General features: G+C 38.4%; 1 protein-coding gene across 11 annotated transcripts in view; it reads right to left on the bottom strand.

The window, feature by feature from the left end:
- The window catches only part of DISC1 (DISC1 scaffold protein), a 190,599-nt gene that overhangs the window by 9,284 nt on the left and 159,785 nt on the right, over positions 1-21,530 (bottom strand). For 10 of the 11 annotated variants that reach the window (XM_066178779.1, XM_066178781.1, XM_066178774.1 and 7 more), the window contains 3 exons: positions 15,006-15,249; positions 9,905-9,949; positions 1,618-1,734 (listed from right to left, as the gene is read on the bottom strand). In XM_066178779.1, coding sequence (XP_066034876.1) covers positions 1,618-1,734; positions 9,905-9,949; positions 15,006-15,249 — 406 coding nt within the window. The remainder of the gene's footprint in view (positions 1-1,617; positions 1,735-9,904; positions 9,950-15,005; positions 15,250-21,530) is intronic. The other variant, XM_066178777.1, reaches the window with a different exon arrangement.

Genomic DNA, 21,530 nt, shown 5'->3' with positions numbered 1-21,530 from the left:
AGAGGCACACTCCATAGAACATAAGAAATACTACGATTTCACATATATATAGTATATTATCTTCCGGAACCAAAAATGCAGTTCTGTAGCTTATTTCACCTTACCTAGTAAAGTATAACTATGATCAGACGTGACGGTTCAGTTTGAATATTAAATTAAGTCCCCTGAAAAGAACCTATAACTCCAACCCTCAGTGTTCTTCTATAAGGGCCACTGAGCTCATTTGAGAGTAAATACATGCAAGGGAGAAAGGAATTGGATGCTCTGCACACACACACACACACACACAAGACACATCCATACAGCTCTGAAAAGAATGCATTGGGGAAACACAACTGCAACTAAGCATGAACACTACAAATATCATGGAAATAATGTTGAATAATCTTCCTGTATATTTTGTGTATATGGAAATGCTTAGAAAAGAAACATTTAAAGCAGTGACAAATTACTGACTGGATTTCTCTCCTCCAATGCAAATCCCCTTCCCCCAGCACTATTCTTCTTTCCCTCTGCCCCTCACACTTTATCCTCCTGTTACCTTTAAAGAAACCAAGTTTCTAGAATAGGAATTTTGCATCGACCTGCAATAGATGCCAAATTACTTAAACACAGTGGTATTTCCACACACTATTTATCCTCCTTTCTCTAAACTATCCTCTGCAGGACTGTCCACCTTCTCTTAGCAGGAACTGAAACCTTTCCAGCACCATCATCACCCCTACTCACCTCCAGATGTCTCCAAGGGCTCGTCTGCTAATCTCTGCACCTTGAACGTATCTCTCTTTCCTCATGATCCTCTCGACTACCACCTCTTTTCTGCTAAAACCTAACCAGCTCAGTACTCTCATCTTCCTAAACTTCACTGGTTCTTACTTTCTTTATTCTCTTTTAGAAATCTCTTTTATGGAAGTTTTTCTTACAGAAATTACAAACGAAACAAAACTTTGTGCTCACAAATTTTGAAAAATGGCCACAGAATTCATCATAAAGGTTAAGAAATCTTCAGAAAAACTGACAGATAAAGCACAGAAAGAGATAAGTGTGCATAAGACAATATTTATCTTGGTACTTGCTCTGGAGTGTTAGAGGCAGATTAAAATGTGTAGGATGCCACATGATACATCTGTTACCCATTTTTTTGAAAAAGAAAAATCCCCAAATACAGGTGACAATATACACAGTCTGAGTCAATAATTTGGCATCTAATTCAGCTAAATCGTGTTGGAAAATGCAGGTGCATGGACACTCATATCCATGCAGCTTTTGGTGCACTATCCATGCAGCTTTTGGTGCACTACGTATTTAATTATAAGAGCATTGCCAGCAAAAGGATTTTAACAGTAAAATAAATGTTTTTCAGTGCTCAATCTTAATTTACAAGGAATTAACTTCTGTTTAAATCAGTTAAAGCTGGATCAGACCACAGGGAAAATGCACTATAGGAAGACATACTACACAAAAATGCCCATTTCAGCAAGACAATAATTTCTCCCATTCTTAATGTATTTAACCTACCCTAAGAACCAGCATTCCATGCGAATCTGAAAGGCAAGTGTCTCATGTGCATACTTACACAGATTGATACGCATCTACAGCTATAGTGAAAAGGATATGAATAACTCCTTCATCAACTCTGCAGGTGGAACTTTGCAATTGATCTTCCAGATGCACCAATTTCTCACTTATTGCTTCACATTTTTCTCCCAACTCTGCAGAAAATATGAAGAACTCCTGCAGAAAGTTGAAAAATAAAAGAAAGCATGTTTGCTGCTGACTGCACTTTTCTACATCAAATTTGCATCAAATGAAAGGGAAAGTAAAATATTAGTAAGGGGATAAGATACTTTGCAGTGCAAAGGCATTGCCTAAAAGCAAATTCCCATTAGAGAGACAAAAAGCTGTTTCTATATGATAAATTGGTGAATAATATGAAATGGAATGAGCTTGTGGTCTCAGTCTTCTTCCCAGCAGAAAAAAAGTCACAATCTCACTTTCAGCAGATGATTAAAGAGGTGTGAAGACAACTACTCTGAACTGCTCCCCTGTTGTCTCATCACAGCAGGGGAGGGAAGTCTCATGCTAACCACCCATTAAGGTACCCAAATTTCAAGTTGTTCATGTAAATATAATTTATACTTTTAGGTCATGTAAATATTTCAAGCAGCAACATTTTGGTAACTTATACACATAAAATGGACTTGTATTTTTGAAGAAAAATCTGGCTAGAGTACTTGGGGACTTTGCTCAAGCAATCAAAGAAAATACATTAAAGTCTTTGAGATTACAAGATGAAACTGTACTTTTTTTACTGAGTTATCATTAAACAAGACTAAATTTTCAAAAAGAACACTTCTCTACTTAGAACTCACACAGGCAAATACTTTTTCTATTCCAAACTGAGTATTTTAAACCAGTTTCAAAGTCCTTCGCATAAGTTTTTTCAGATACGTTGCACAAAGGTAATTGCTATTTTTTATATCTTGCATTGAGTAGTACTTTGAGAAATGACCCAAATAAACAGCAAATATGAGGAGAGGGGAAAAAAAATCCATCAATTTGCACAGCTCTGAGACAAGCCTTTCCTCTCCCTCCCAAGGCACCATAGTGCTGTCTACAGTAATGACAGGGGTTATTTGTAAAAAAAGATTATGGTGCCAAGATGAACTTCTGCTGGAAACATGTTTAAAAAAAAAAAAAAAAAAGGGAGTAACTCATCAGCTGGAATTCAGAAAACTGGATTGTCGCTACACCTAGTCTGTGTGTACTCGTTAATAAAGCCAGTTTCTAATATGGCCATATACTAGCTGCAGAATTTTTTTCTCCTCAAAGAAAAAAGTACTTGGAATCCTTTGCACTTAAACTTATCTGTTGCTATAAGACATCAGTGATTGTTAAAGAGAAATCAAAACTTCAGTCAGAGGACTTCCAAAGAAATCACACTAACACTTTTTGGAATGCTGTCCATTGTGAAATAATTTGAGTTTTGGTGAACATATTTACCAGATCTCAATTATGTGCTATCCTTTAACTTTGCATCACACAGTACACTGCATACATGGAGTCGAATGCCAGAAGAGCTCTGCCTGCTGGCACATCCTCTGTTATGGCACAGAGGTTTACTTTCCTGCTTTCCTTGGGCCTTCCCCAGATGTGGCTATCCAGCAGATCCCACTGGGACCAGCTGCAGCTCAGCCCCTGGATGGGTAGGTTGGTTAAGAGGTTACGTTGCAAAGCCCTGCAGCTCAGACACAGAGGAGCACAATGGCTGAGTCCCTGGCTCTGTGCACAGGACAGGAGCTGCCACTTCCAGGTATTACCAAACCTGAGAACCCACAGCAGCATTTCACAGAATGTCTGGATGTGAAAAAACCCCGCTGTTTTTAAAGTGAGAGCATGGGAGGAGAAAATAAATATTCTCCTTGCAACAAGCAGGAATGTTTTTTCTAAAGACTAGTGAAGTCTTCCATCCAGCTACTAAAATATTATTATTCAGCATACCAGCAGGACTCCACGTGCTGTTACAGAGTGGGACAACCCAGGCCATTTGTATCAGAAGAAAGGTCTTAGGGAATCATTCTGTGACACGCAGGCAAGAACAGGTTACAGTTGTCCAAGAGAACTTAGGGCTCAGGATAAACAAATCAGTAAATTGAAAAAAAACAAACAAGTGCTCTGAAAGTTCATCTAAAATTATGACCACATAAAGAAAGCTCCATATATGAAAAAAATGCAGGATATTCTTCCTGAATGACCCCATTTTGGGTACATAATGAATTACCTGAAAATACAACAACAACCTGTTTACTTTAGAAATTAAGATAAAGGAACAAGAAATATTAGGCAAATGTAATCAATTGTAACAACAATATGGGAAGGCAGGGAAATCTGAGTGTAAAAGTCAAATCAAACTTGTTTAGGTCTTTAAACACTTGAAACCAATTTAATCAGAACTAAATGGCTATGGTTGCACTTCAGAGTAACCAAAATAGCTCTATAAGATTGAGGTTATATTTAAATAGCCTTTAAATCCTAATAATGCAGCTTAATTTCTCTTTATTACAGCCACAAAGGTGGATGAATACATTATTTCTACACCTACATAACCCAGCTGCCTTTTTAGTTGAAATGAGAAGTTCTACCAACACCTTAGACAAGCATCAGCTCCCAGGAATTTACTTTCAGGTGTCATGTGATTAATGCAGGAGAACCATCATATAAATTATGATTTTCCAGAATTTATATGAATAAATAAATAAATATGAAAATGGAAATGGAAGAAACATACAGTGCTCTCAAAAATACATAACAATAACTCTAAATATTCAACCAATTTCATAGCTTCTGCCTCCAGGCCCTCATTTAAAAATGGTTTGATAGCCCAGAGAAGTAGAAAAGATTTCTCTTAGTGCCTTTCATGCCTGGTAACATCATTGGTAGCATTTTTATTTGACATTTGTCTATGTAGGCAGGAAATGATACATGAAACACAAACTCTTCAGAACAGCTCCTGGTTGCAAAGTGGCGCTTTACACTGATCAACAATATCTCTGAGAGGAAAATGGACTCTGCCTCAAGCTCAACTTATTCATAAAATACAACTCATCCAGGCTTGTAGGTTATGTCAATGTTATAAGACACTGTAAGTCTGAAGACTTTGGTTATTTTTGCTATAAAGGCATGTTTAGGAAGCAGCTGGGAGAGATTATAGGAATCAGGAGAGAGCTGAAATGCAATATTGCTTTATGGATTTTTCTGTGAACAGGGAATGTAGCTGGCTGGGATTTTTTTCCCCCTCTAAATCCTTAAGCAGGTGAAAACAGCACAAACATGGGTGTGATTTACTTTTTAAGGTGCAATTCTTCTGACTTCTCAGACAAAACAGAAATTCTCATTCTTTCCCTAAGGTGTGAAAGTCGGATGCAAGAAATTGTAAAAAGAGACTATGTTCCAGCTGATGCACTGCTGTAACATCAGCATATTGCATCAAGAGCAGAGGGAATGGTTTTCACTTTCATCTTCTGCATTTTGTTTTACCCTTTTACAAGTAATTATCCCACCTATAAACAACAGCTCCCCGACAGCATTACTTGAGGAAAACGTTTGATCAGCTTTTCCAATGCAAACACTTCCTATGCTCTTCCATCTAGCTTACCAATTTTATATAGAAGAATTGGTATTGTAGTGATGCCTACATCACATTGTAGCTAGATTAATTTAATTCTATTTGGGATTAGAGTTCTATATTAGAGTCTTTGGTGGCTGTGCTGAGAAGGAGGATTCCCAGATATATCCCTAAAATTCATTCTTCCTACAGAGGAACTTCTGTAAAAGGGCACTGCCTTACTTCCAAGCACGAATACCATAATCCAAATAAAATAGAAAATTTAGAACACCTTTTTCAGAGTCAAAGCCAGATTTCTTTCACCTGAACTAAACAATCTCTCCCTTCTAACAGTTAAAATAACTCAAAGTAACATAAATAACAACTACAAAAAGTTACTCCTGTAGGCAGATACTCCACATTATGGCACAAGGTTTAAAACAGTGATCTGCAGTTGGCAGAAGTGCTGCATGTTTACCCTCGACCCTTGCAGAAGTTAATGGCAATTGTCAGCACTTGAAAACTCCAGAATGTTAGGCCACAGGATATCTTAAATAATTACTAGAAACAAAATCGCAACCATCCATATTTGTCCTGCTGGAGCAGATGCTTCAGTCACATGCAGGCAAAGTGCACAAGCCCTGAGATAAATGAGCTGCATAGCCATGAGATGACCGCAGTGCAGAGGAGGAACAAACAAAAGAATTTGTTCCTGCTCTGCATCCCAGATTCCCTGTCCCATGTGCATCATCCTGGGCAGCTTTTGTAGATGAGGATGGCCACTGAGAACTCTGCATGTTACTCATGACCAAAAACATCATGGCAAGGCTGCCCAGGAAGCAGCCAGGGACCACCAGAGCCTGCTCTGTGACCTGCAGTGTGACCCAGCCTGCTGTGACTGTCCTCAGCTGGTATCTGCATGCATGGCTCTTAGCAGCTGATATGGGATCTGGTAGTTCTGGTTGCAGGGTACAGACTGCTCCAGGGCTAAAGTACCCTTGCAGTGAGCAGGTTTTCTTCCTGCTACAAACCAGGATGGTTACATTCCATTTTACCCTTATGTAGCATACAACAATAACTAATAGTTCTCCTACATATCATTAGGTTTTATGTGGTTGAAGACTTCAGCTTTCAACAAGACTAGGATATCTAAACCTTCTATTACTATTCCTTTCCTTCTTTTTTTCACCGTGTTCCTGTCTTCTACAGAGGGAAGTGTCCAGACTAGAGCCATAGTCCTCTGGAGGCTTTGGCATTCTCAGCTAAGCGCAGTAATTATTTCTGTCTTACAACTGACATTCCCAGTAATGAGGCTGAACATGACATTTGCCCTTCCTTCCAACACAATGAAGGTAATGAATCCCTCTATATTTGTAGTCCACTATAAACCTAGGTGATTCTTCTGCAGTACTGTCAACTTAGCTGCTATTTACCATTTGTATACATAAATCCAACTCTTTCTCCCTCAAATGTAATTTGCACCTGTCTTTCAACATATCCCTTCTTATTGATTTCAGACTATTCTTTCAATCTATCAAGACCATTTGGAACTCTAATCCTAATTGAAATTATGTTGACTGGCACATAAACTCCTGGCCTACCTCTTTTTTAAAGGCAAACACAAAGTCTGCCTTCACTGATCCATTGGGACTTCAAGCTTCCTCTAGGAGTTTTCAAAGGAGCTGGTTAACGGTTTGGAGATTGTTTTTCTTGGCTCCTATGTGCTCAGGAGAAATTTCATCAGTCTAGCCTGACTTGAGTACATCTCATTTGCCTTTGGATTTTTTACTGCATTTGTCTCTTGCTACATTGTAGTGAATACTACGAGCACTACATAATTGGACATAGCTTATAATCTGCAGAAAGACCAAAAGCACAGAGAATAAGAAAGAAAAAAAAAAATTCTGATCCCATTTATTTTCTCATTCACCTTTCCTATTGGAAGACACACATGCTTTCTTTCACCTTTGCCTTGCATCCCCGAACTCCCTTGCCATTTCACATGTCTTTTGTGTAATGTAGCTTAGTGTGCTCAGAGGTCTTGCTGCTTCACACTTGCACTGTGCAGTACTGCTCTAGGCTCATTTTTACAAGAACTTTTGTCCTTTCCTTGCCAAAACTTTTGAGCCACTGAAAAACTGCTGACATAGATTTGTAGTCTGTGACTGTGTTTGCACTTGTCTGTGTCAAAAGAAGATGGTGCTGTCCTATAAACCTGATGTCTTCTGGACAGTACAAAGAATATCTGCTGATTCCTCCTCCTACAGAGTTTGTCCCACAGAAACTCCCCTGTTGCTTCCCTGATTTTGTTTAGATGAGCTTTTCTTTCATGGAGGCAGCTATCTTAACTTTTCTCAAAAGAGAGATCAAGGTTGTTTCCCAATTACTTTTGCTCTTACCACCTTCCCCTTACAGACTGCTTGCTAGTTCCATTACCATGGTTATATATATTTAAGAGACTTCAACACTACAACACACTCTCCACTTTCTCATATGCGACAATTTAGGCAGAAAGCCTTCCAGCCAGCTGTGACCTACCTCTTTCCCGCCGTCACACATTTTTCCCACACTCCCTTTGCTTGCACTGATCCCCTTCCCTTCTCCACATGGGAGTGTTAAATGACTCATCAGAATTACAGTTCAATGCTGGCAATTCTTCCCTTCGTGTATCTTCCATTACAGCTACAAAGGAGTGTCCCTGGAAAAGCATCTCTGCAGGAATAGAGTTTTTCACTTCCTTCCAGCACCCTGCTGTGGCATGACAGCAGTCTTCCTATTCTCATCTCCAGTAGACTGAAGATCTTCCCGAATTGCAGACTTTCTAAAATAAGAGCACACTACTGCACTGGCTCATTTAATTACACTGGGACAATTCCAGCTCCTGCTGTGGGAGGATGAGGCTATTTACCGACTTACCAATAAAAATTCACAGTGGGTCAGGAGTAGGAAAAAGAAGCAAAAGTATCAAACTGTTTTCCTGTGTCCACACCCTGCTGTGCAAGGAGTCAGTATAGCTGGGTTTCATTTATAGGTGGTTCCTAGTGTTGTTCATTCCCATCTCTGCTCCTAAATCATTAAGATGCAACAATCTGGAATGGCTGAGTGCTCTCCTGCAGGCAGCGGGGAGACAGACCAGTGCAAATTAGGGGACCAGAGCACCAAAGGTTCATTTAGGCAAAACCTTGACATGGTACAGGCTGCTGACACTTTCACAGAGCTTTATGGAGATCTCTCTCCAATTCACCATCAGTCCAGCTGTGGCAGTGTGGTAGAGCCTGGCTTTCTAGCATATTTTCTTTCCTTTTATTTCTATGGTTGCTTTATATTCTCTTTATGCAGTTTTGTTCCCCTCCATCAAAACTTCGAAAGTCTCTCTGCTTCTGAGGACTCTAAGATATTAAGCTCTTGGTGCACTCTGCCACAGTTACAGCCCTATATACCTGTAAATTCTGGTGCCCTCAGTTTTTTGCCCTGATGGTAGCAGAGCTTTTTGCTGCCTTTATCCCACGGGTTTACCTGCCCCTATTTCATGTCAAGCGTGGACACAAGCAGCCACACAGTTCATCTATAATTCACAGCAAAGTTCACTGATCAGAAAAGCCATTTGCATTTTCTGCAAAGTTCACCTTCATTCTCAAGGCTTCCTGGTTTTATTTATGCTGAACCCACACACAGTCAAGCAGTCTATCCTAGGTGTGCCCTCATGTCACAGTCTCCTTGAATACAAAGTCAACAATCTGAGCTTGGTGTTGCAGTCAGATTATCTTTCCAGGAGCATTCCAGCTGCTTCACAGTCTTTGGTTTCATCGGTGGGAATCTAAAGAAATGCTCCATCTGAATAGTTATTAAACAAATAAATATTAAAATTTAGGATATTTGCCTGGTTTGGAGCACTTGTCAGTTGTACTTGACAGGAGGTATGTATACTGTTATGGAAGGTGACCTGGGGAAGGTTACACTTTTCCATGTATTTTATTTGCTGGCTGGACACAGTGCTTGGAGACAATAAACTTCCTTATTATGTAAGATGCAACCCAAGGCATACTGTTATAAAAATGGACCAGACTGAAACAGTACAGCCCTTAGAAACAGGGTAACTCTCCTTACACATACATTACCTAAACTCTTAGTTCGTAGGTAGACAGACTTCTGTATGTAAGCAGGTTTCTCTCACAGGCCATACATCTCATGTTACTCAATTATCCTAGCCTTCTTAAATACATGGACTAGGTTCTGAGATCTTTTTATTTATGAAAATGGTGTTATTTATTTATCAAAATTACAACCATCCAGTATTTTAATTTAGATGAATTCCTATTACCTTGTGTTTTGCTGCAGTGTGCTTGTATGCTTTTATACTTCAAACATAAATTCACAGGTATTTTTAGTGGCACACAGGAAAACAGGCTAAGCATCAGGATTTTGTTCTATTCCTAAGCATCATGACAGTGCTACAGTTGGGCTGGCTGAATATCAGTGGTTCTTCTTTGCTCCAGTGTGTTCATCCTGTTGTTAGTATTTGTTAAAAATATTAACACAAGTTTTAACTATAAACTCCCTGAAATACTCAGCAATTACACCATTATCTTCAACGGGAAAAAAAAAAAAAAAGAAAAAAAAAAAGAAAAAAAGGAATGGGCCCACTCTACTAGTGATTGTGTTGCTTTTCCAAGCGCTCACACACTCTCTAGCAATTTTTAAGCAAAGGTAACACTATAAAAACAAGTGTCATTTATTCTAATTGAGACAAAGAAAAGTCTGCACAATATCACCACTTTATACTGCTTAGGAAACACTTACCTCAGATAAATGACCCTCTGTTTCAAATGAAATGTCTTCCATAACCTGTTAGAGATAAATTATTAAGTATATAGTAGATACATGCTACATAAACAGAATGATTTTAATGGAACTTATAAAAACCATATAGCACAATAAAAAGTTATGTAAGCTGAACAATTGCATCAATTTTCTTCACATGCATGAAAGATTTAAATTGCATTTGTAATGGGACAGTGGCAGCAACCCAGTATTTAAAACTACATTTGAATATATTTTATTAAAGCATGCTTTGGCTTCTCACTTAAAACCCACAAGGAATACTGCCTCTAAAACTGAAGGACTAACTGTAGATTGAAAATAACTTTTCTATCAAGCTCTTGCAGGTCTGTACACCCTTCAAGAGTCTACAGACTTGTTTTTGTTTTGTTTTGTTTTGTTTTGTTTTTTGTTGTTTTTTGTATGAATCTTGTAAATGATTTTGGGCAGGAGAAATGAGAGACCCAATCAACGTTTCCTATGGGTAACAAATGCTAACTATAGTCAGTTCTTCCTTCAAAATTTCCTTCATTTGTGAAGTCTATAAGGAATTAGCCAACGTTTCATTAACTGGCTGAGGAGCAAAGAAATTTGATGTTAGCATCATTGGGAAATCATTACTACTAATCACACAAAACAGTGCTGTTGATAACAAACTGAGATAGGGATACTGCTTTGGTATGCACACACACACACACATATATAGATACACATTAAAAAAGAGCAAAATCATTAACCTGCCATAAAATCACAATTTTTACTGGATACTATTTCTAGCAATCAATCTGAAAAGAAGGTTTAAATTTCTCTCGCCTGTAATATTAATTTTCTGATGGTATTTTTACTGCTAAATTACATGTAAGCATTAGGCTTACTGAGGTGCTACAATCCCTACCTAAGAGCTGGCATTTTTCGAAGTCTCAGATGCAGCGGAGAGGCACCGTGAGGACCTGATCACTGTGTACAAGCCAGCTGCCTCTTGCCACTGACATCCTTTTTTAGCTTGGATCAACACAAGAAACACACAAACACTGACTTTCTCTAATGCTTAATGCTGACATTTCAAGCTAAGATTAAATTTTAAATTTCCAAATTATTTTCTAAGCTCCACAAATACAGTGTTTAATTAAAGCTCAAATAATGCAGAGTTCATTCAGCTTTCAAAAGGCTTTGTCCTTTACACATTACACGTCTGCCTCCTGGACCACAAGCTATCCCAATGCACAGTAATCAGTCACAGTCCGCTCACAAAGGCTTCCTTGGTGCTCGCTATCACTAAATTCTGAAAAATGTTGTATCATGTTCTGTGATAACTTCTTTTTAATGGCAGACACCACATTAAATATTATTTTTTGTGATGGTGTATTTGGTATCACTAAGACCTCAGTACCTTTTAAAAATTTAATCACGTGAAAGTTTTACAATTATAGAACATTTTCCAAACACCAGTGTGATCTTCAACCAACCCCAAAACATCATCCCAGATGGCCAAACTGAAGAGGAAAAGATAGCAGGCCTTATCCCTATTCTCTACTTCCTTTGTGATGAAAAGGGTGAGAAATAAAAGACAAACAATTCTGATGGGACAACTACCAAAAATGCTGACTTACAGGAGGTAAAACTACTGAATTTTGGATTTTACCTTGTAACTTTAATCACCTCAATTTTCTTGAAATCTAGTAGGTGTTTCTTTCCTTCATAGTGATTAAGAGGGAGCACTGCACAGCATGCCAGAGAGCAGAAGAAGAAAAAAGGATAGGTCAGGAACTCAAGCCTGCAGGTGCACACATACCCATGTTCATCAGGTTACTTGCTGTTAGGGAGGTCCCAGCACACAAAAACCTCTCAGTTTATTAGTTATCACTGGTGGTTTTGCTGGTTTTAAAAGCTTTTTCTAAAAGCGTTTGCTTACACATACTTTATCAAGAAGCAAAAAAAATAAAGCAAGATATTATAAGGAGGCATTATTATAAGGAAGAAGCAGGCATTAATGTCTGAAGAGAGATGAAATGGTACTGTGTATTTTAGAAATCACCCAGACATGCATCTAACCATGTAGCAATGATCATTGCAATTTTCATGTCGCTCAGTTTAAAAGCGTGGGACATTTGTGAGACGAAAACTAAAACCCACCCTTAATTCTTCAGAGACTTAGAAGAAAATCAAGCCCAAACAGTCAAAAAAGTCAAACTACAGCTGTAATGATGGGACACCCTAATTTCACCAACACAGCTACCAGCTGGAAAGCACACACTTGTAGAATTCAAGAATCTATATCAAGCACATTAGACAACTTGACTTCCACATGACTGAGTGTAGCAATATTGTCTGCAACTTTGCTCCAGTGTTTTTTAATGCTATAGCCTAATGAGTCATCTTCAGCTGAGAGAAGCACATCTTACTTAAGTAACTCAGAGTGGTTCACAGGATGATTTTTTACTGGCCTCACTTTATTTAGTTTTCACCAAAACATCGTTAATGATGTTTCAACAAGCTGAGCTGCCAATGCATCTGATTTTTGTCCCCAGTTATAAAGTTATGACAGTGTTATAAAGAAAACCTGATTTACTGAATTATTTTGGGATGCCAGTCTACCACATAAAAACTGGGAAAAACAAAATCAGCAGTGTCTTAAAAAACACAGTTATGAAAACTATAAAATAACTGTTGACAGTTAATAAACCTGTGCTCACATGATAGTAAAATAACAAACTTTCAAAGAATTTATACCTTACATATTTTTATACCAGAACATGTCATATTTTTTGATTTAGTGAGAATATTTACTTAAAAATGATAAATGGCCCCTCTGCAAAGCAGTATCTGAGGATCTATAGGAAAGGCTCTTTCATCTATTTTGCTCTTCTTATTATTGTTATGTTTCTTACTTTTTTTTTTTTCCGCTTTCTAAGGAAACCTATAGAGTAAGATACAGTTATACGCAAGAAAACTATTTATAGTACACACAAACAAAACCAATACTCCCCTGGCACTAGTGCTTAGCTCTATATGACACGATAAATAACTGGAGAGCTTCATTTATAGAATTCCACTGTAAAGTAAATCAATCACCTGGGGATGAAATGTAGTTTCCAAGGCATATATGCACATATGCTATTATCAGCCTTTCACATATTATCTTGAAGTAATTAATTCAGTAACCCCTAAGTACAAAGAACATGACTCTCCTTCTGCTTCAGTGGCCAGTGGTGCTCTCTAGAAATTCCCTGATGGGGAACAGAGGTTGTGACACAGTTGAACAGAATAGTCATTCCAGAAACATAGCAACTATAGTAAGCTACCCTTCTCACAGGGGCACCACAGCCCTGTTAAATAATATGAAACCATGTATTTTGACAAACACATGCTTTCCTATTAGGTATTCTCACTTGCTGATAAACGGCTATGAAAAGGTTCCCTGCAAATGGCAGAGAGTAAGTTTTTCCATGGAAGTCATATAAATGGCTAAATTGAGAGACTAAGCACCACATCACTCTCTTTTGCCACAAATATGGAATTATTTTTAAATAAAAAATTACACTACCATATAACAGAGCATTCGAATGCATTGGAAGTGGTTTGGTTTTCAAGTCCATTTACAAATCAAGACAGATTTTTTTTTCTTGCACTTCAACATGTTCAAAATCAGAATTTAGCATGATTTGTGTCAGGTTTTTTTCATTTGCTTTTATATTCTGCCTTGTGATGAACTACTAAGAGATGTTAGGGAATCATCTGTTACGGCTCTTCTCTAAAAGTTTAGATCCCTCCTGTCACTGCAAATACAGTTTTCTCTTCCATTCAAGATATGGGGAACCATCCCACAAGTCCCACACATCTCTCCACAACCAGAAGTCACCTCACTTCAGCTGCCCAGCTGTCATTCTTGATAGTAAGGTTGATCTCCAGGGAAAAAATCTGGGCTTGCAGGGGTAAAAAGGTGACAATCTATAGCACAAATATCAGGAGTGCTACAGAAACAGTCAAAAAATCCCAAACACTCCAGAGCCTCTAAGCACTTTTCAAAGAGGAGCAAAGCTTTCCCTAACCAACAGAACTCCTCATATTATTTCAGCAGACTCAAAAAAATATGGTAAGGCAGTGTTGAGGGTGGAATCAAAGCCAAACTGACCATTTCTAATAAAAATGTTCTTTATGTGAAGCCGGTCTGTAAACCATTTTCCCTGGGAAAAGACTTCAAGAACTACTGAAACCCAATATAAAACCAAAATTTTACTAACAAGAGGAGATTTTACAGTCAGATACGGGTCTGCTTTCCACTAAGAGTCAGCCTGTATAAATGCAAAATTAGGCATCAGATTTCAGAGCAATGCACAACTCAATGGCTCTTAACATCAGATGCAATTAAGCATAATTTAATTTTTTTCAATTAATTCTATGGTAATAAAACTAATGACTGCTGTTGGAGGGTCTTTTTGTCACAGTGGTGCTGTTGAGTGATGCAGCTTTTTTAACAGCTTGTTTACCTAGGCAGGACAGTTAAAAGACTATTAGATAGTGGTTGATTTTTCAAGCAGGGATAGCATTCCAGATCAAAACATGAAAACTCAAAAGAAATTTGTCAAACCTTCTAAGCTTCATGATTTTTTCCCTCCTTTTAATAATTGTTGCATGCTGAAAGCCTATTAGCATCTATTAGCTCAGAAGCCTTCGACCATTTCAGTCAGGGAGGAAAATTAATTCTCATTTTATGTCAGCTAACAATGATCCAGGCTAACAAAAGTCAGCAGAACCAACTCAGAATGAAAGTCATCAGTGAGATGATGAACAACTGATAATTTTGGTTAAATACTTAATAGTTTTTCCTTTAAATCCTAATGTACATTCTGTATTTATTGCCTGAATAATTTCTGCATTTTAAAAAGAATGATGGTAAAAGGAAAAAGGGTTGAGTGACTTCTGAGAAGCTGATAAGCTATTTTACTCATGTCCCAGACTGGAAGCCAGATGTTAAGTTCATACTTAACCTGCCCTGCTGACCCATCACAAAGATTCAACTCCTCCTCTCAAAAGGAAAGCCAGCAGTATCCCTTGAAATGCAGCTGCGGACCATTTCAGATACCTCTTTCAGCTCCCTGTGTTTGGGGCAGGAAACAGCACCCCATTCTGTGCCCTTTAGAAAGTGACCTTCTTTTCTTTTTTCAGAGTCAGGTGAGGCATCAGCAGTCATCTCCATCTCATCCATTTGGTTCTCTTCTTCCTCAAAAACACAGCAACTGGTTTCTTTCAGCTGAAACCCTCGGATCAACAGCTGACAGGCCTCCAAGTCAGCTTCCCACACTCTTTGGAGCAGCTGGCTCCCGCAGCTGAAATAAAAGCCAAAAGAAAATAAAACTGCAGTTTAGGGAGAATAGTTGCTATTTCAAGTAACACTTGGAGTAACTGCTTATTATAGACAGAAAAATAAAAACAACAAAAAACCTAACAGCACCTCAAATGCTCCCACAGAGATAACATTGCTATATCAAACTGAAAAGCAGTAAAATTATTGCCTTGTTACAAAGTGGATGATAGAAAAACTTCCTTGGGTTAAGATGTTGCTTCCAACTGTACAGCAAACACTGGCTGCACGAGACTTCCTTTTGTTCAGACAAAGGTTCAGGGGTCTTGCCATCATAACCAGAGCTTCCTTCACAGTATCAGATACACAGGCCTGTCACCCTGCAGCCCTGCGGCTTTCCTGACTTTGATGTAGAAGATCATGTGTGAACAATCACATCACTTACTGCATTAAATCAGGTCCAATTTTTGGAAAACAGGTACACTAAATTTCTTGTTAGAGTAAAATGTGCTTACTTCACCACTGGTGAATCAGATTAGACTAAATCACAGTAGTCTCCCTTTTTTCAGTCTTATACTTTGCATGTTGTCATTATCTCTTATTAATGTGCTTTGGTTTCCTTCTGCTTTGTTATGACACCAAAACAAAAACAGAATTCAAAATATAAAACTTCTATAAACTTTTCATCCACGAATCACCTCTCAAACACGTACGTTAGGAACAACTCTCCTGCGATCCATCCAAAAGTTATTTCCACCAGAAATCAATGGGAATTCTAAGTGTAGATAAATTTTGAGAACTGAATACTAACATGTATGTGGTCACATCTCCATTTAACACATCTCTAAGGAACCAAATGAGCAGATTGCTTGCTGAAATATAGTAGATCAGTGGCAAAGCCTGGGATGGGACTGAGAAGCAACTATTCCCATGGCAATACACAGTTCTAGACAAATTTCAATGCTAATAACTGCAATATTTTTTTCACTGTTCTGTTTCAAATTATATCATTTACTATATAATTGTGAGAAATTATAAGTGACTTAAAAGAAGAAAAACAACCATTTGATTTAAACTTTTCTGACTTAATTAAATACTAGCTTATCTTTTTATACCAAACAAAGGAAAAAGGAGTTGCACTTCTCACAATGAGTTCATTAATCTAACACAAGTATATTTTTAACTCCACAAATTCTACAAGATGCCAAGCTGTAAAAATCACATAGCAATATACTGAGACTGAGAGCAAAATCAGGCTTCAGAAGCTATTTGATCTGTGCTTAAGAATCAGAATATATGTTTATTGAAGACATAATGCAGCATGGGGTCCACAAATTGGTCTCTCCCAAGGAGTTCAAAGTATCACTAATTAGAAAGGGAAAAATGCTTCACTGGATTACATGTCTGTGTTCCATCCAGGTAGCATTTCACTTACCAAGCCAGAAAAATAAAATAACCCCCCCGTTGTTTTTCTACTTGTCAATCACATTATCATAGTTACAGAGTCAAAACATTTCCCTGCAGACATACCTAAGCCCATTTACTTGCTTTTTGAAAATGTTTGTTTGCATCTATATATGGCTTATTATTACAGCCTAAAAAATAACACTCTAGAGAGCTAAATCAGAATTTCCAAAGGATAACTTTTTTTGGCTATTTAATTCAATGAAGAGCTTTAATGACAAAATTAGGGCAGAGACGGTGATGTATGCAGGATTTCACAGTGGGGAAGATGAACAGCATGTAACATGGTACAGCCTAATGGTGCCTGGGCTGCTGTTATTTGGCCATGACAGTGCATTGGTCAATGTGGTGTTGTCTGTGTCTAAGTTTTAAAGGCATTTTAGTAATCAGCAATTACTGGATCTACTGCTAACAGACAGCTTTTATTTGAAGGCCAGCATTGTTTTATCATGGTATCTGTAAAACTCTGATACACCTTGAACTAAGATGCTAAGATGTTCTGCTGAACTTTTCAACCAAAATCAGTGAACGCACATACACTTGGATACTCTGAAAGATCTAAGACAAACACATCAAGGCTCTACCCTTTAGTCTGTATTTTGGAATTCAGTGACTTGAAGCACTTTTCAAACACACTTTTGGAATGAAAATTACTTCAAAGCTGCAAATAGCTAACACAGAGACACATTCCAAATTATTATTAAAAATTATGTTGTCCCCAGCATGCAAAAAACTTTAGATTTTATATCAGGTGTTAAAATTAAACTAAATTGAATTTCAGAGTTTGGTTTATTCATTTTCAATCCTCACTAAAAGTGCATTTGCAGACTCCATGAAGCCTCCATGGGTGGCTATACTGAACACAGTGAGATTTTTCAGGTATGAAATATTTCAAAATGATGGATCGAGTCTGGATGAGATTTTACATTATTCCTATACTTATAAATATTTCATGATGTATCAACACCTCTAGGTGTTATATGCCTGCCTGTATATTACTATCAAAGTGGCATATGTGGCAAGTTCAATGAAGGTGTCTGGAACAATCTGCTGAAATCCACAACAAATGACAATCTATCGCCCATTTACATAGACCCAGTGACACAAGGCACACCTTAATCACCTACTGATTCTGAACTGCCAAGAGTCAGAGTGCCAGGCTTTGTACAGACACCAAACACATTTCAGTGATGGCCTCTTTCTCAAAGCGACTTTTATCTTTCAAACAATCAGCAAGAGCTAGGATACAGACGAGGATGTTCAAAGAAACACAGTGGACTGGACATGGCATTTTAGTCTCAGTGCAACAGTTTAATTAGTTACATGAGTAACTGATGAATCTAAGTGGTGCCAAGAACACCGAGGCATCACAGTGAATGAGTATTTTAAGGATTTGTGGGAGGGCAATGAAACATGTCATTAGATATCCAAGATCTCCATCCCTTCCCAAAGGAATCATGTGAGAAAGATAAGAGATGCAAGTATAACAATACAATGGGCAAATGATTGACACCAATGTGCTTTAACATCCACAGAGGAAAGTCAGTCTTTTCAAATAAAAAAATTACACTGACTAGGGAGTTAAAGACTGCAAGCAGCCCCGACACTGGAAGCTAGTAGTTAGTCTTGATGAGACAGAATAGAAGGAGTCAATGGAGAAAAACAAAGTGAAATGGAGAAAAAGAAGTGCTTATTTTGAATGAATGAGAGTAGGGCGAGACTACTTTTGTCAAGTCACAGCCAGGGAAATTGATGGTGAAGTAAGTGAGATGCAAGACTCTACATGAGTCATTTTTTAGCTGCGAGGATGGCTGGGACAGGTTTTACCTCAAGGACACTGTGCAGAAAGAATCTACAAAGGCAGGCCTAAGCTGACTTGAAGAATGGCTGAGACATCCACAGCAACACAAAAGGACGCAGCAGACAGAATTCTGCATTAGGTCAAGTTGATGATGATGAAAGAGCTGTCAGAGAAACAGGGCTGTTTATGGACAGGAGGAAATGGATGTGGAACAGAGAGGCTTATCCTTGAGTTCTCTTCATAAAGTGGCAGTTGACACTGTAATTGCAGTTGCCTTTACTGAGGCTCAACAGTTTTATAGGAAACATGATCAGGGTAAAAGGGTAAAGGAAAACTGGAGGGTATCTCCTTTTTACTTGTGATGTTGGGTGAAATTCATGTCAAAAGACATAACCAGCAAGGGTTCTCTCTCTTTTGAGCTCCAAAGAACAGTATTCCTTTGCCTTTTGACAAGATTCTGGGAGGTATCTGTGGGGGCTCTCTGTGGCTCTCAGCACAACATTATTCTAGAGCTATTTATAGTGCTAACTGGAACTACAAGAACATGACTTTTCTTTATTGAGGGCTCTGCATACATACAAAAGGCACATTCAGTTCCTGAACACTGTAGTCTAAATGAAAACATGCCTGTGTAAAAATAGCCAAAAGATTTTATATTAAACTCTATTAAAAAACAAAACAAAACAAAACCAACCAACAAAACCAAACCAAACCAAAACAAAGTTCTGCAAAACCTCCTCAAAAGCATATTGGAATCAACAAACAAAGATGTCATTGCTTCTAAATCTCATCATCGATAGTTTTCAGGAATGCCCCTTAGTGAGGGAATTGTCACAAGTGGTTTATAATACCCTGAGGTCAACACTATGTGTTGATAAAATGATGTTGCTTATTTAAAGGGAAATCCCTGTAAGAACCCTCACACCAAAAGCCAAGAGAGGGAGACTGAAGCTAAAAGGTTACACAGTAAGACAACTATTCAGAAACAGCATAATCAAAAGGGAACTTAGGAGGGGAGATCAACCATCACTAAAAAGAGATATTCCAGATTACTTCCTTTTAATAGGTGAGCCACATTAAGGTACAGATTCAGGAAACCATGTACTTATCTTCTCCCAGTACCTGGCACATACCTTAACTCTGCATTCACTGACCCTAAAAGCAGTTTTTCTCTGACAAAAAAAGCAAACAAAATGCAACAAAAATAGTCTGGCAGAAACAACAGGGATTTTCATTATAACAATTAAAATGATTGGAAAGTTTTGAGGCTTGCATAAAATGGCCATGTGAATCAAAATACTTTGTTCAATATCCCCATTCTTTATTGAACTATTGTACAAACTAGGGAAAGTTTTTCTATATTTTGGTCACTTGCTTCTATTTATATTTTGCACCACAGGAGAGGAATGAGCTCTTCTCACTCAACATTTAGCTATGACTTTGTTTCCTTTCCTGAAGGCAATAGCTGCGCAGTGAACAAAGGAGGCAAGCAAAAGAAAGTATTTTCTAATGATACTTAGAGGATAAAAGGCAACAGTATTGCTTCACTCCTAGCAGAGCCTCACCTTTTTATTTGATTCATCATATTAATTCACAGTCGTGCATTAGTAACTCTTCTTATATTTAACAAGTATTTACTACTTCAGAAATATGCCTTACTTCTGTTTTTCATTAAAAAAAAAAAGTTTCCAGCCTGATCAGTTCTTGTTCTTTAACCTTCGCTGTTACATTTTAAGATGCTGACATCCAACCTGTGGAACAAACCAAGGACTGCAATGTGTCAATCAGTGACTCACATGAGGCTCCAGGGGGAAGGAAGCACATAATCCAGTTTTCCCCACCTGACTGGCGTGCAACAGCAGACTGATAAAGGAGAAAGTACAAAGAAAATGTGGACTCTGCCCAAACAGTGAAACTTTTTTTAAATTTTGTTTCCTCTTGGCCTGCACACTAGAAAGTCACCTTCCCTAAACGTCTGAAATCAAACTCTTTTTTTCTCCTGCTTCTTGCAAGTCTCCTTAATCCTATAAACGCCTTCAATATTACCTCAATTTCACAATTCAATTCCTTGCATTGGGCCTCTCTTCTCCATTCTCCTCAGGAGCTAAAAATCTCATTAATTGACTTCATACGGCTCCAATCTTGTGGTTGTCTCCCAGTGTGGGAGACATCCTTTCTACTCCCTTATTTTAAAGCTCACTGATAACCCTTGTTGGCTGCTCAGCACTTATTGTCACATTTCTCCATGTGAAAACAAGACTGGCCCCCAGAAGGAGACTCCACATATTCCCTTGTCACATAACAACCTTCTCTACCCTGGAGACTAGCTAAAACTCCCAGGCAAAGTCTGAAGCTGCTAGTACTTTTCCCTGGCACAAGCAACAGCAACTTGCTTCTCCGACCTTGCCATCTCCTTTATAAAAAATACAGTATCTACAAAACAGCAATTAGCTCTCCCTCTTTAAATGTGATGTTTACCCACTAGAGAATATTCTGGACAAGAACCACAGAAGCCCAAGAAAGCAATCTTCACAATCCCCATCTAACTTTTAGACTTTTACATCTTCAACACCTGAAAAATTTGCTCTGGGCTGACTTTTTCTAATACCTACACTCTACAGCCACAGTCAAGTTCTCTGCACATCAGTCCTGTTCAAAAGACATCCAGTGGACCCAGGCAGGACATGACAGTGCAGCACAGAGGTGTGGACAACACGTTCGTGCAGCTGGAAGAATGGGTGTTGGCAGTGACTCTACTTCCCACAGCATCCCAGGAACCAGGCAAATATGCAGGAAGGGGCAGATTTGAGGAGAAAGGTGAGCAGAGTCTCCAGACCAGTCCTTAATGTGGTGGCTCCTCAGGACAGAGTAAATCTGGAGATGCAGTAGACTAAGTACCTGGAGACAGATATCCTGTGTCCTTGTTGAGTGATCTAACCTCTACAATACTGCTGTGGAACAGACACCACAGTCTTAAATCGTGTTGGGATTAGGAGCTCTCACTTCTTGGCTTGGTGAGCAAAAAGAAGAGCAACAGCTCA

This window comes from Chamaea fasciata, unplaced genomic scaffold, assembly GCF_029207755.1.
Source record: "Chamaea fasciata isolate MVZ Bird 193981 ecotype frontalis unplaced genomic scaffold, bChaFas1.0.hap1 SCAF_3, whole genome shotgun sequence".
Lineage (NCBI taxonomy): Eukaryota > Metazoa > Chordata > Aves > Passeriformes > Sylviidae > Chamaea > Chamaea fasciata.
This window is presented reverse-complemented; position numbering and strand designations above follow the sequence as displayed.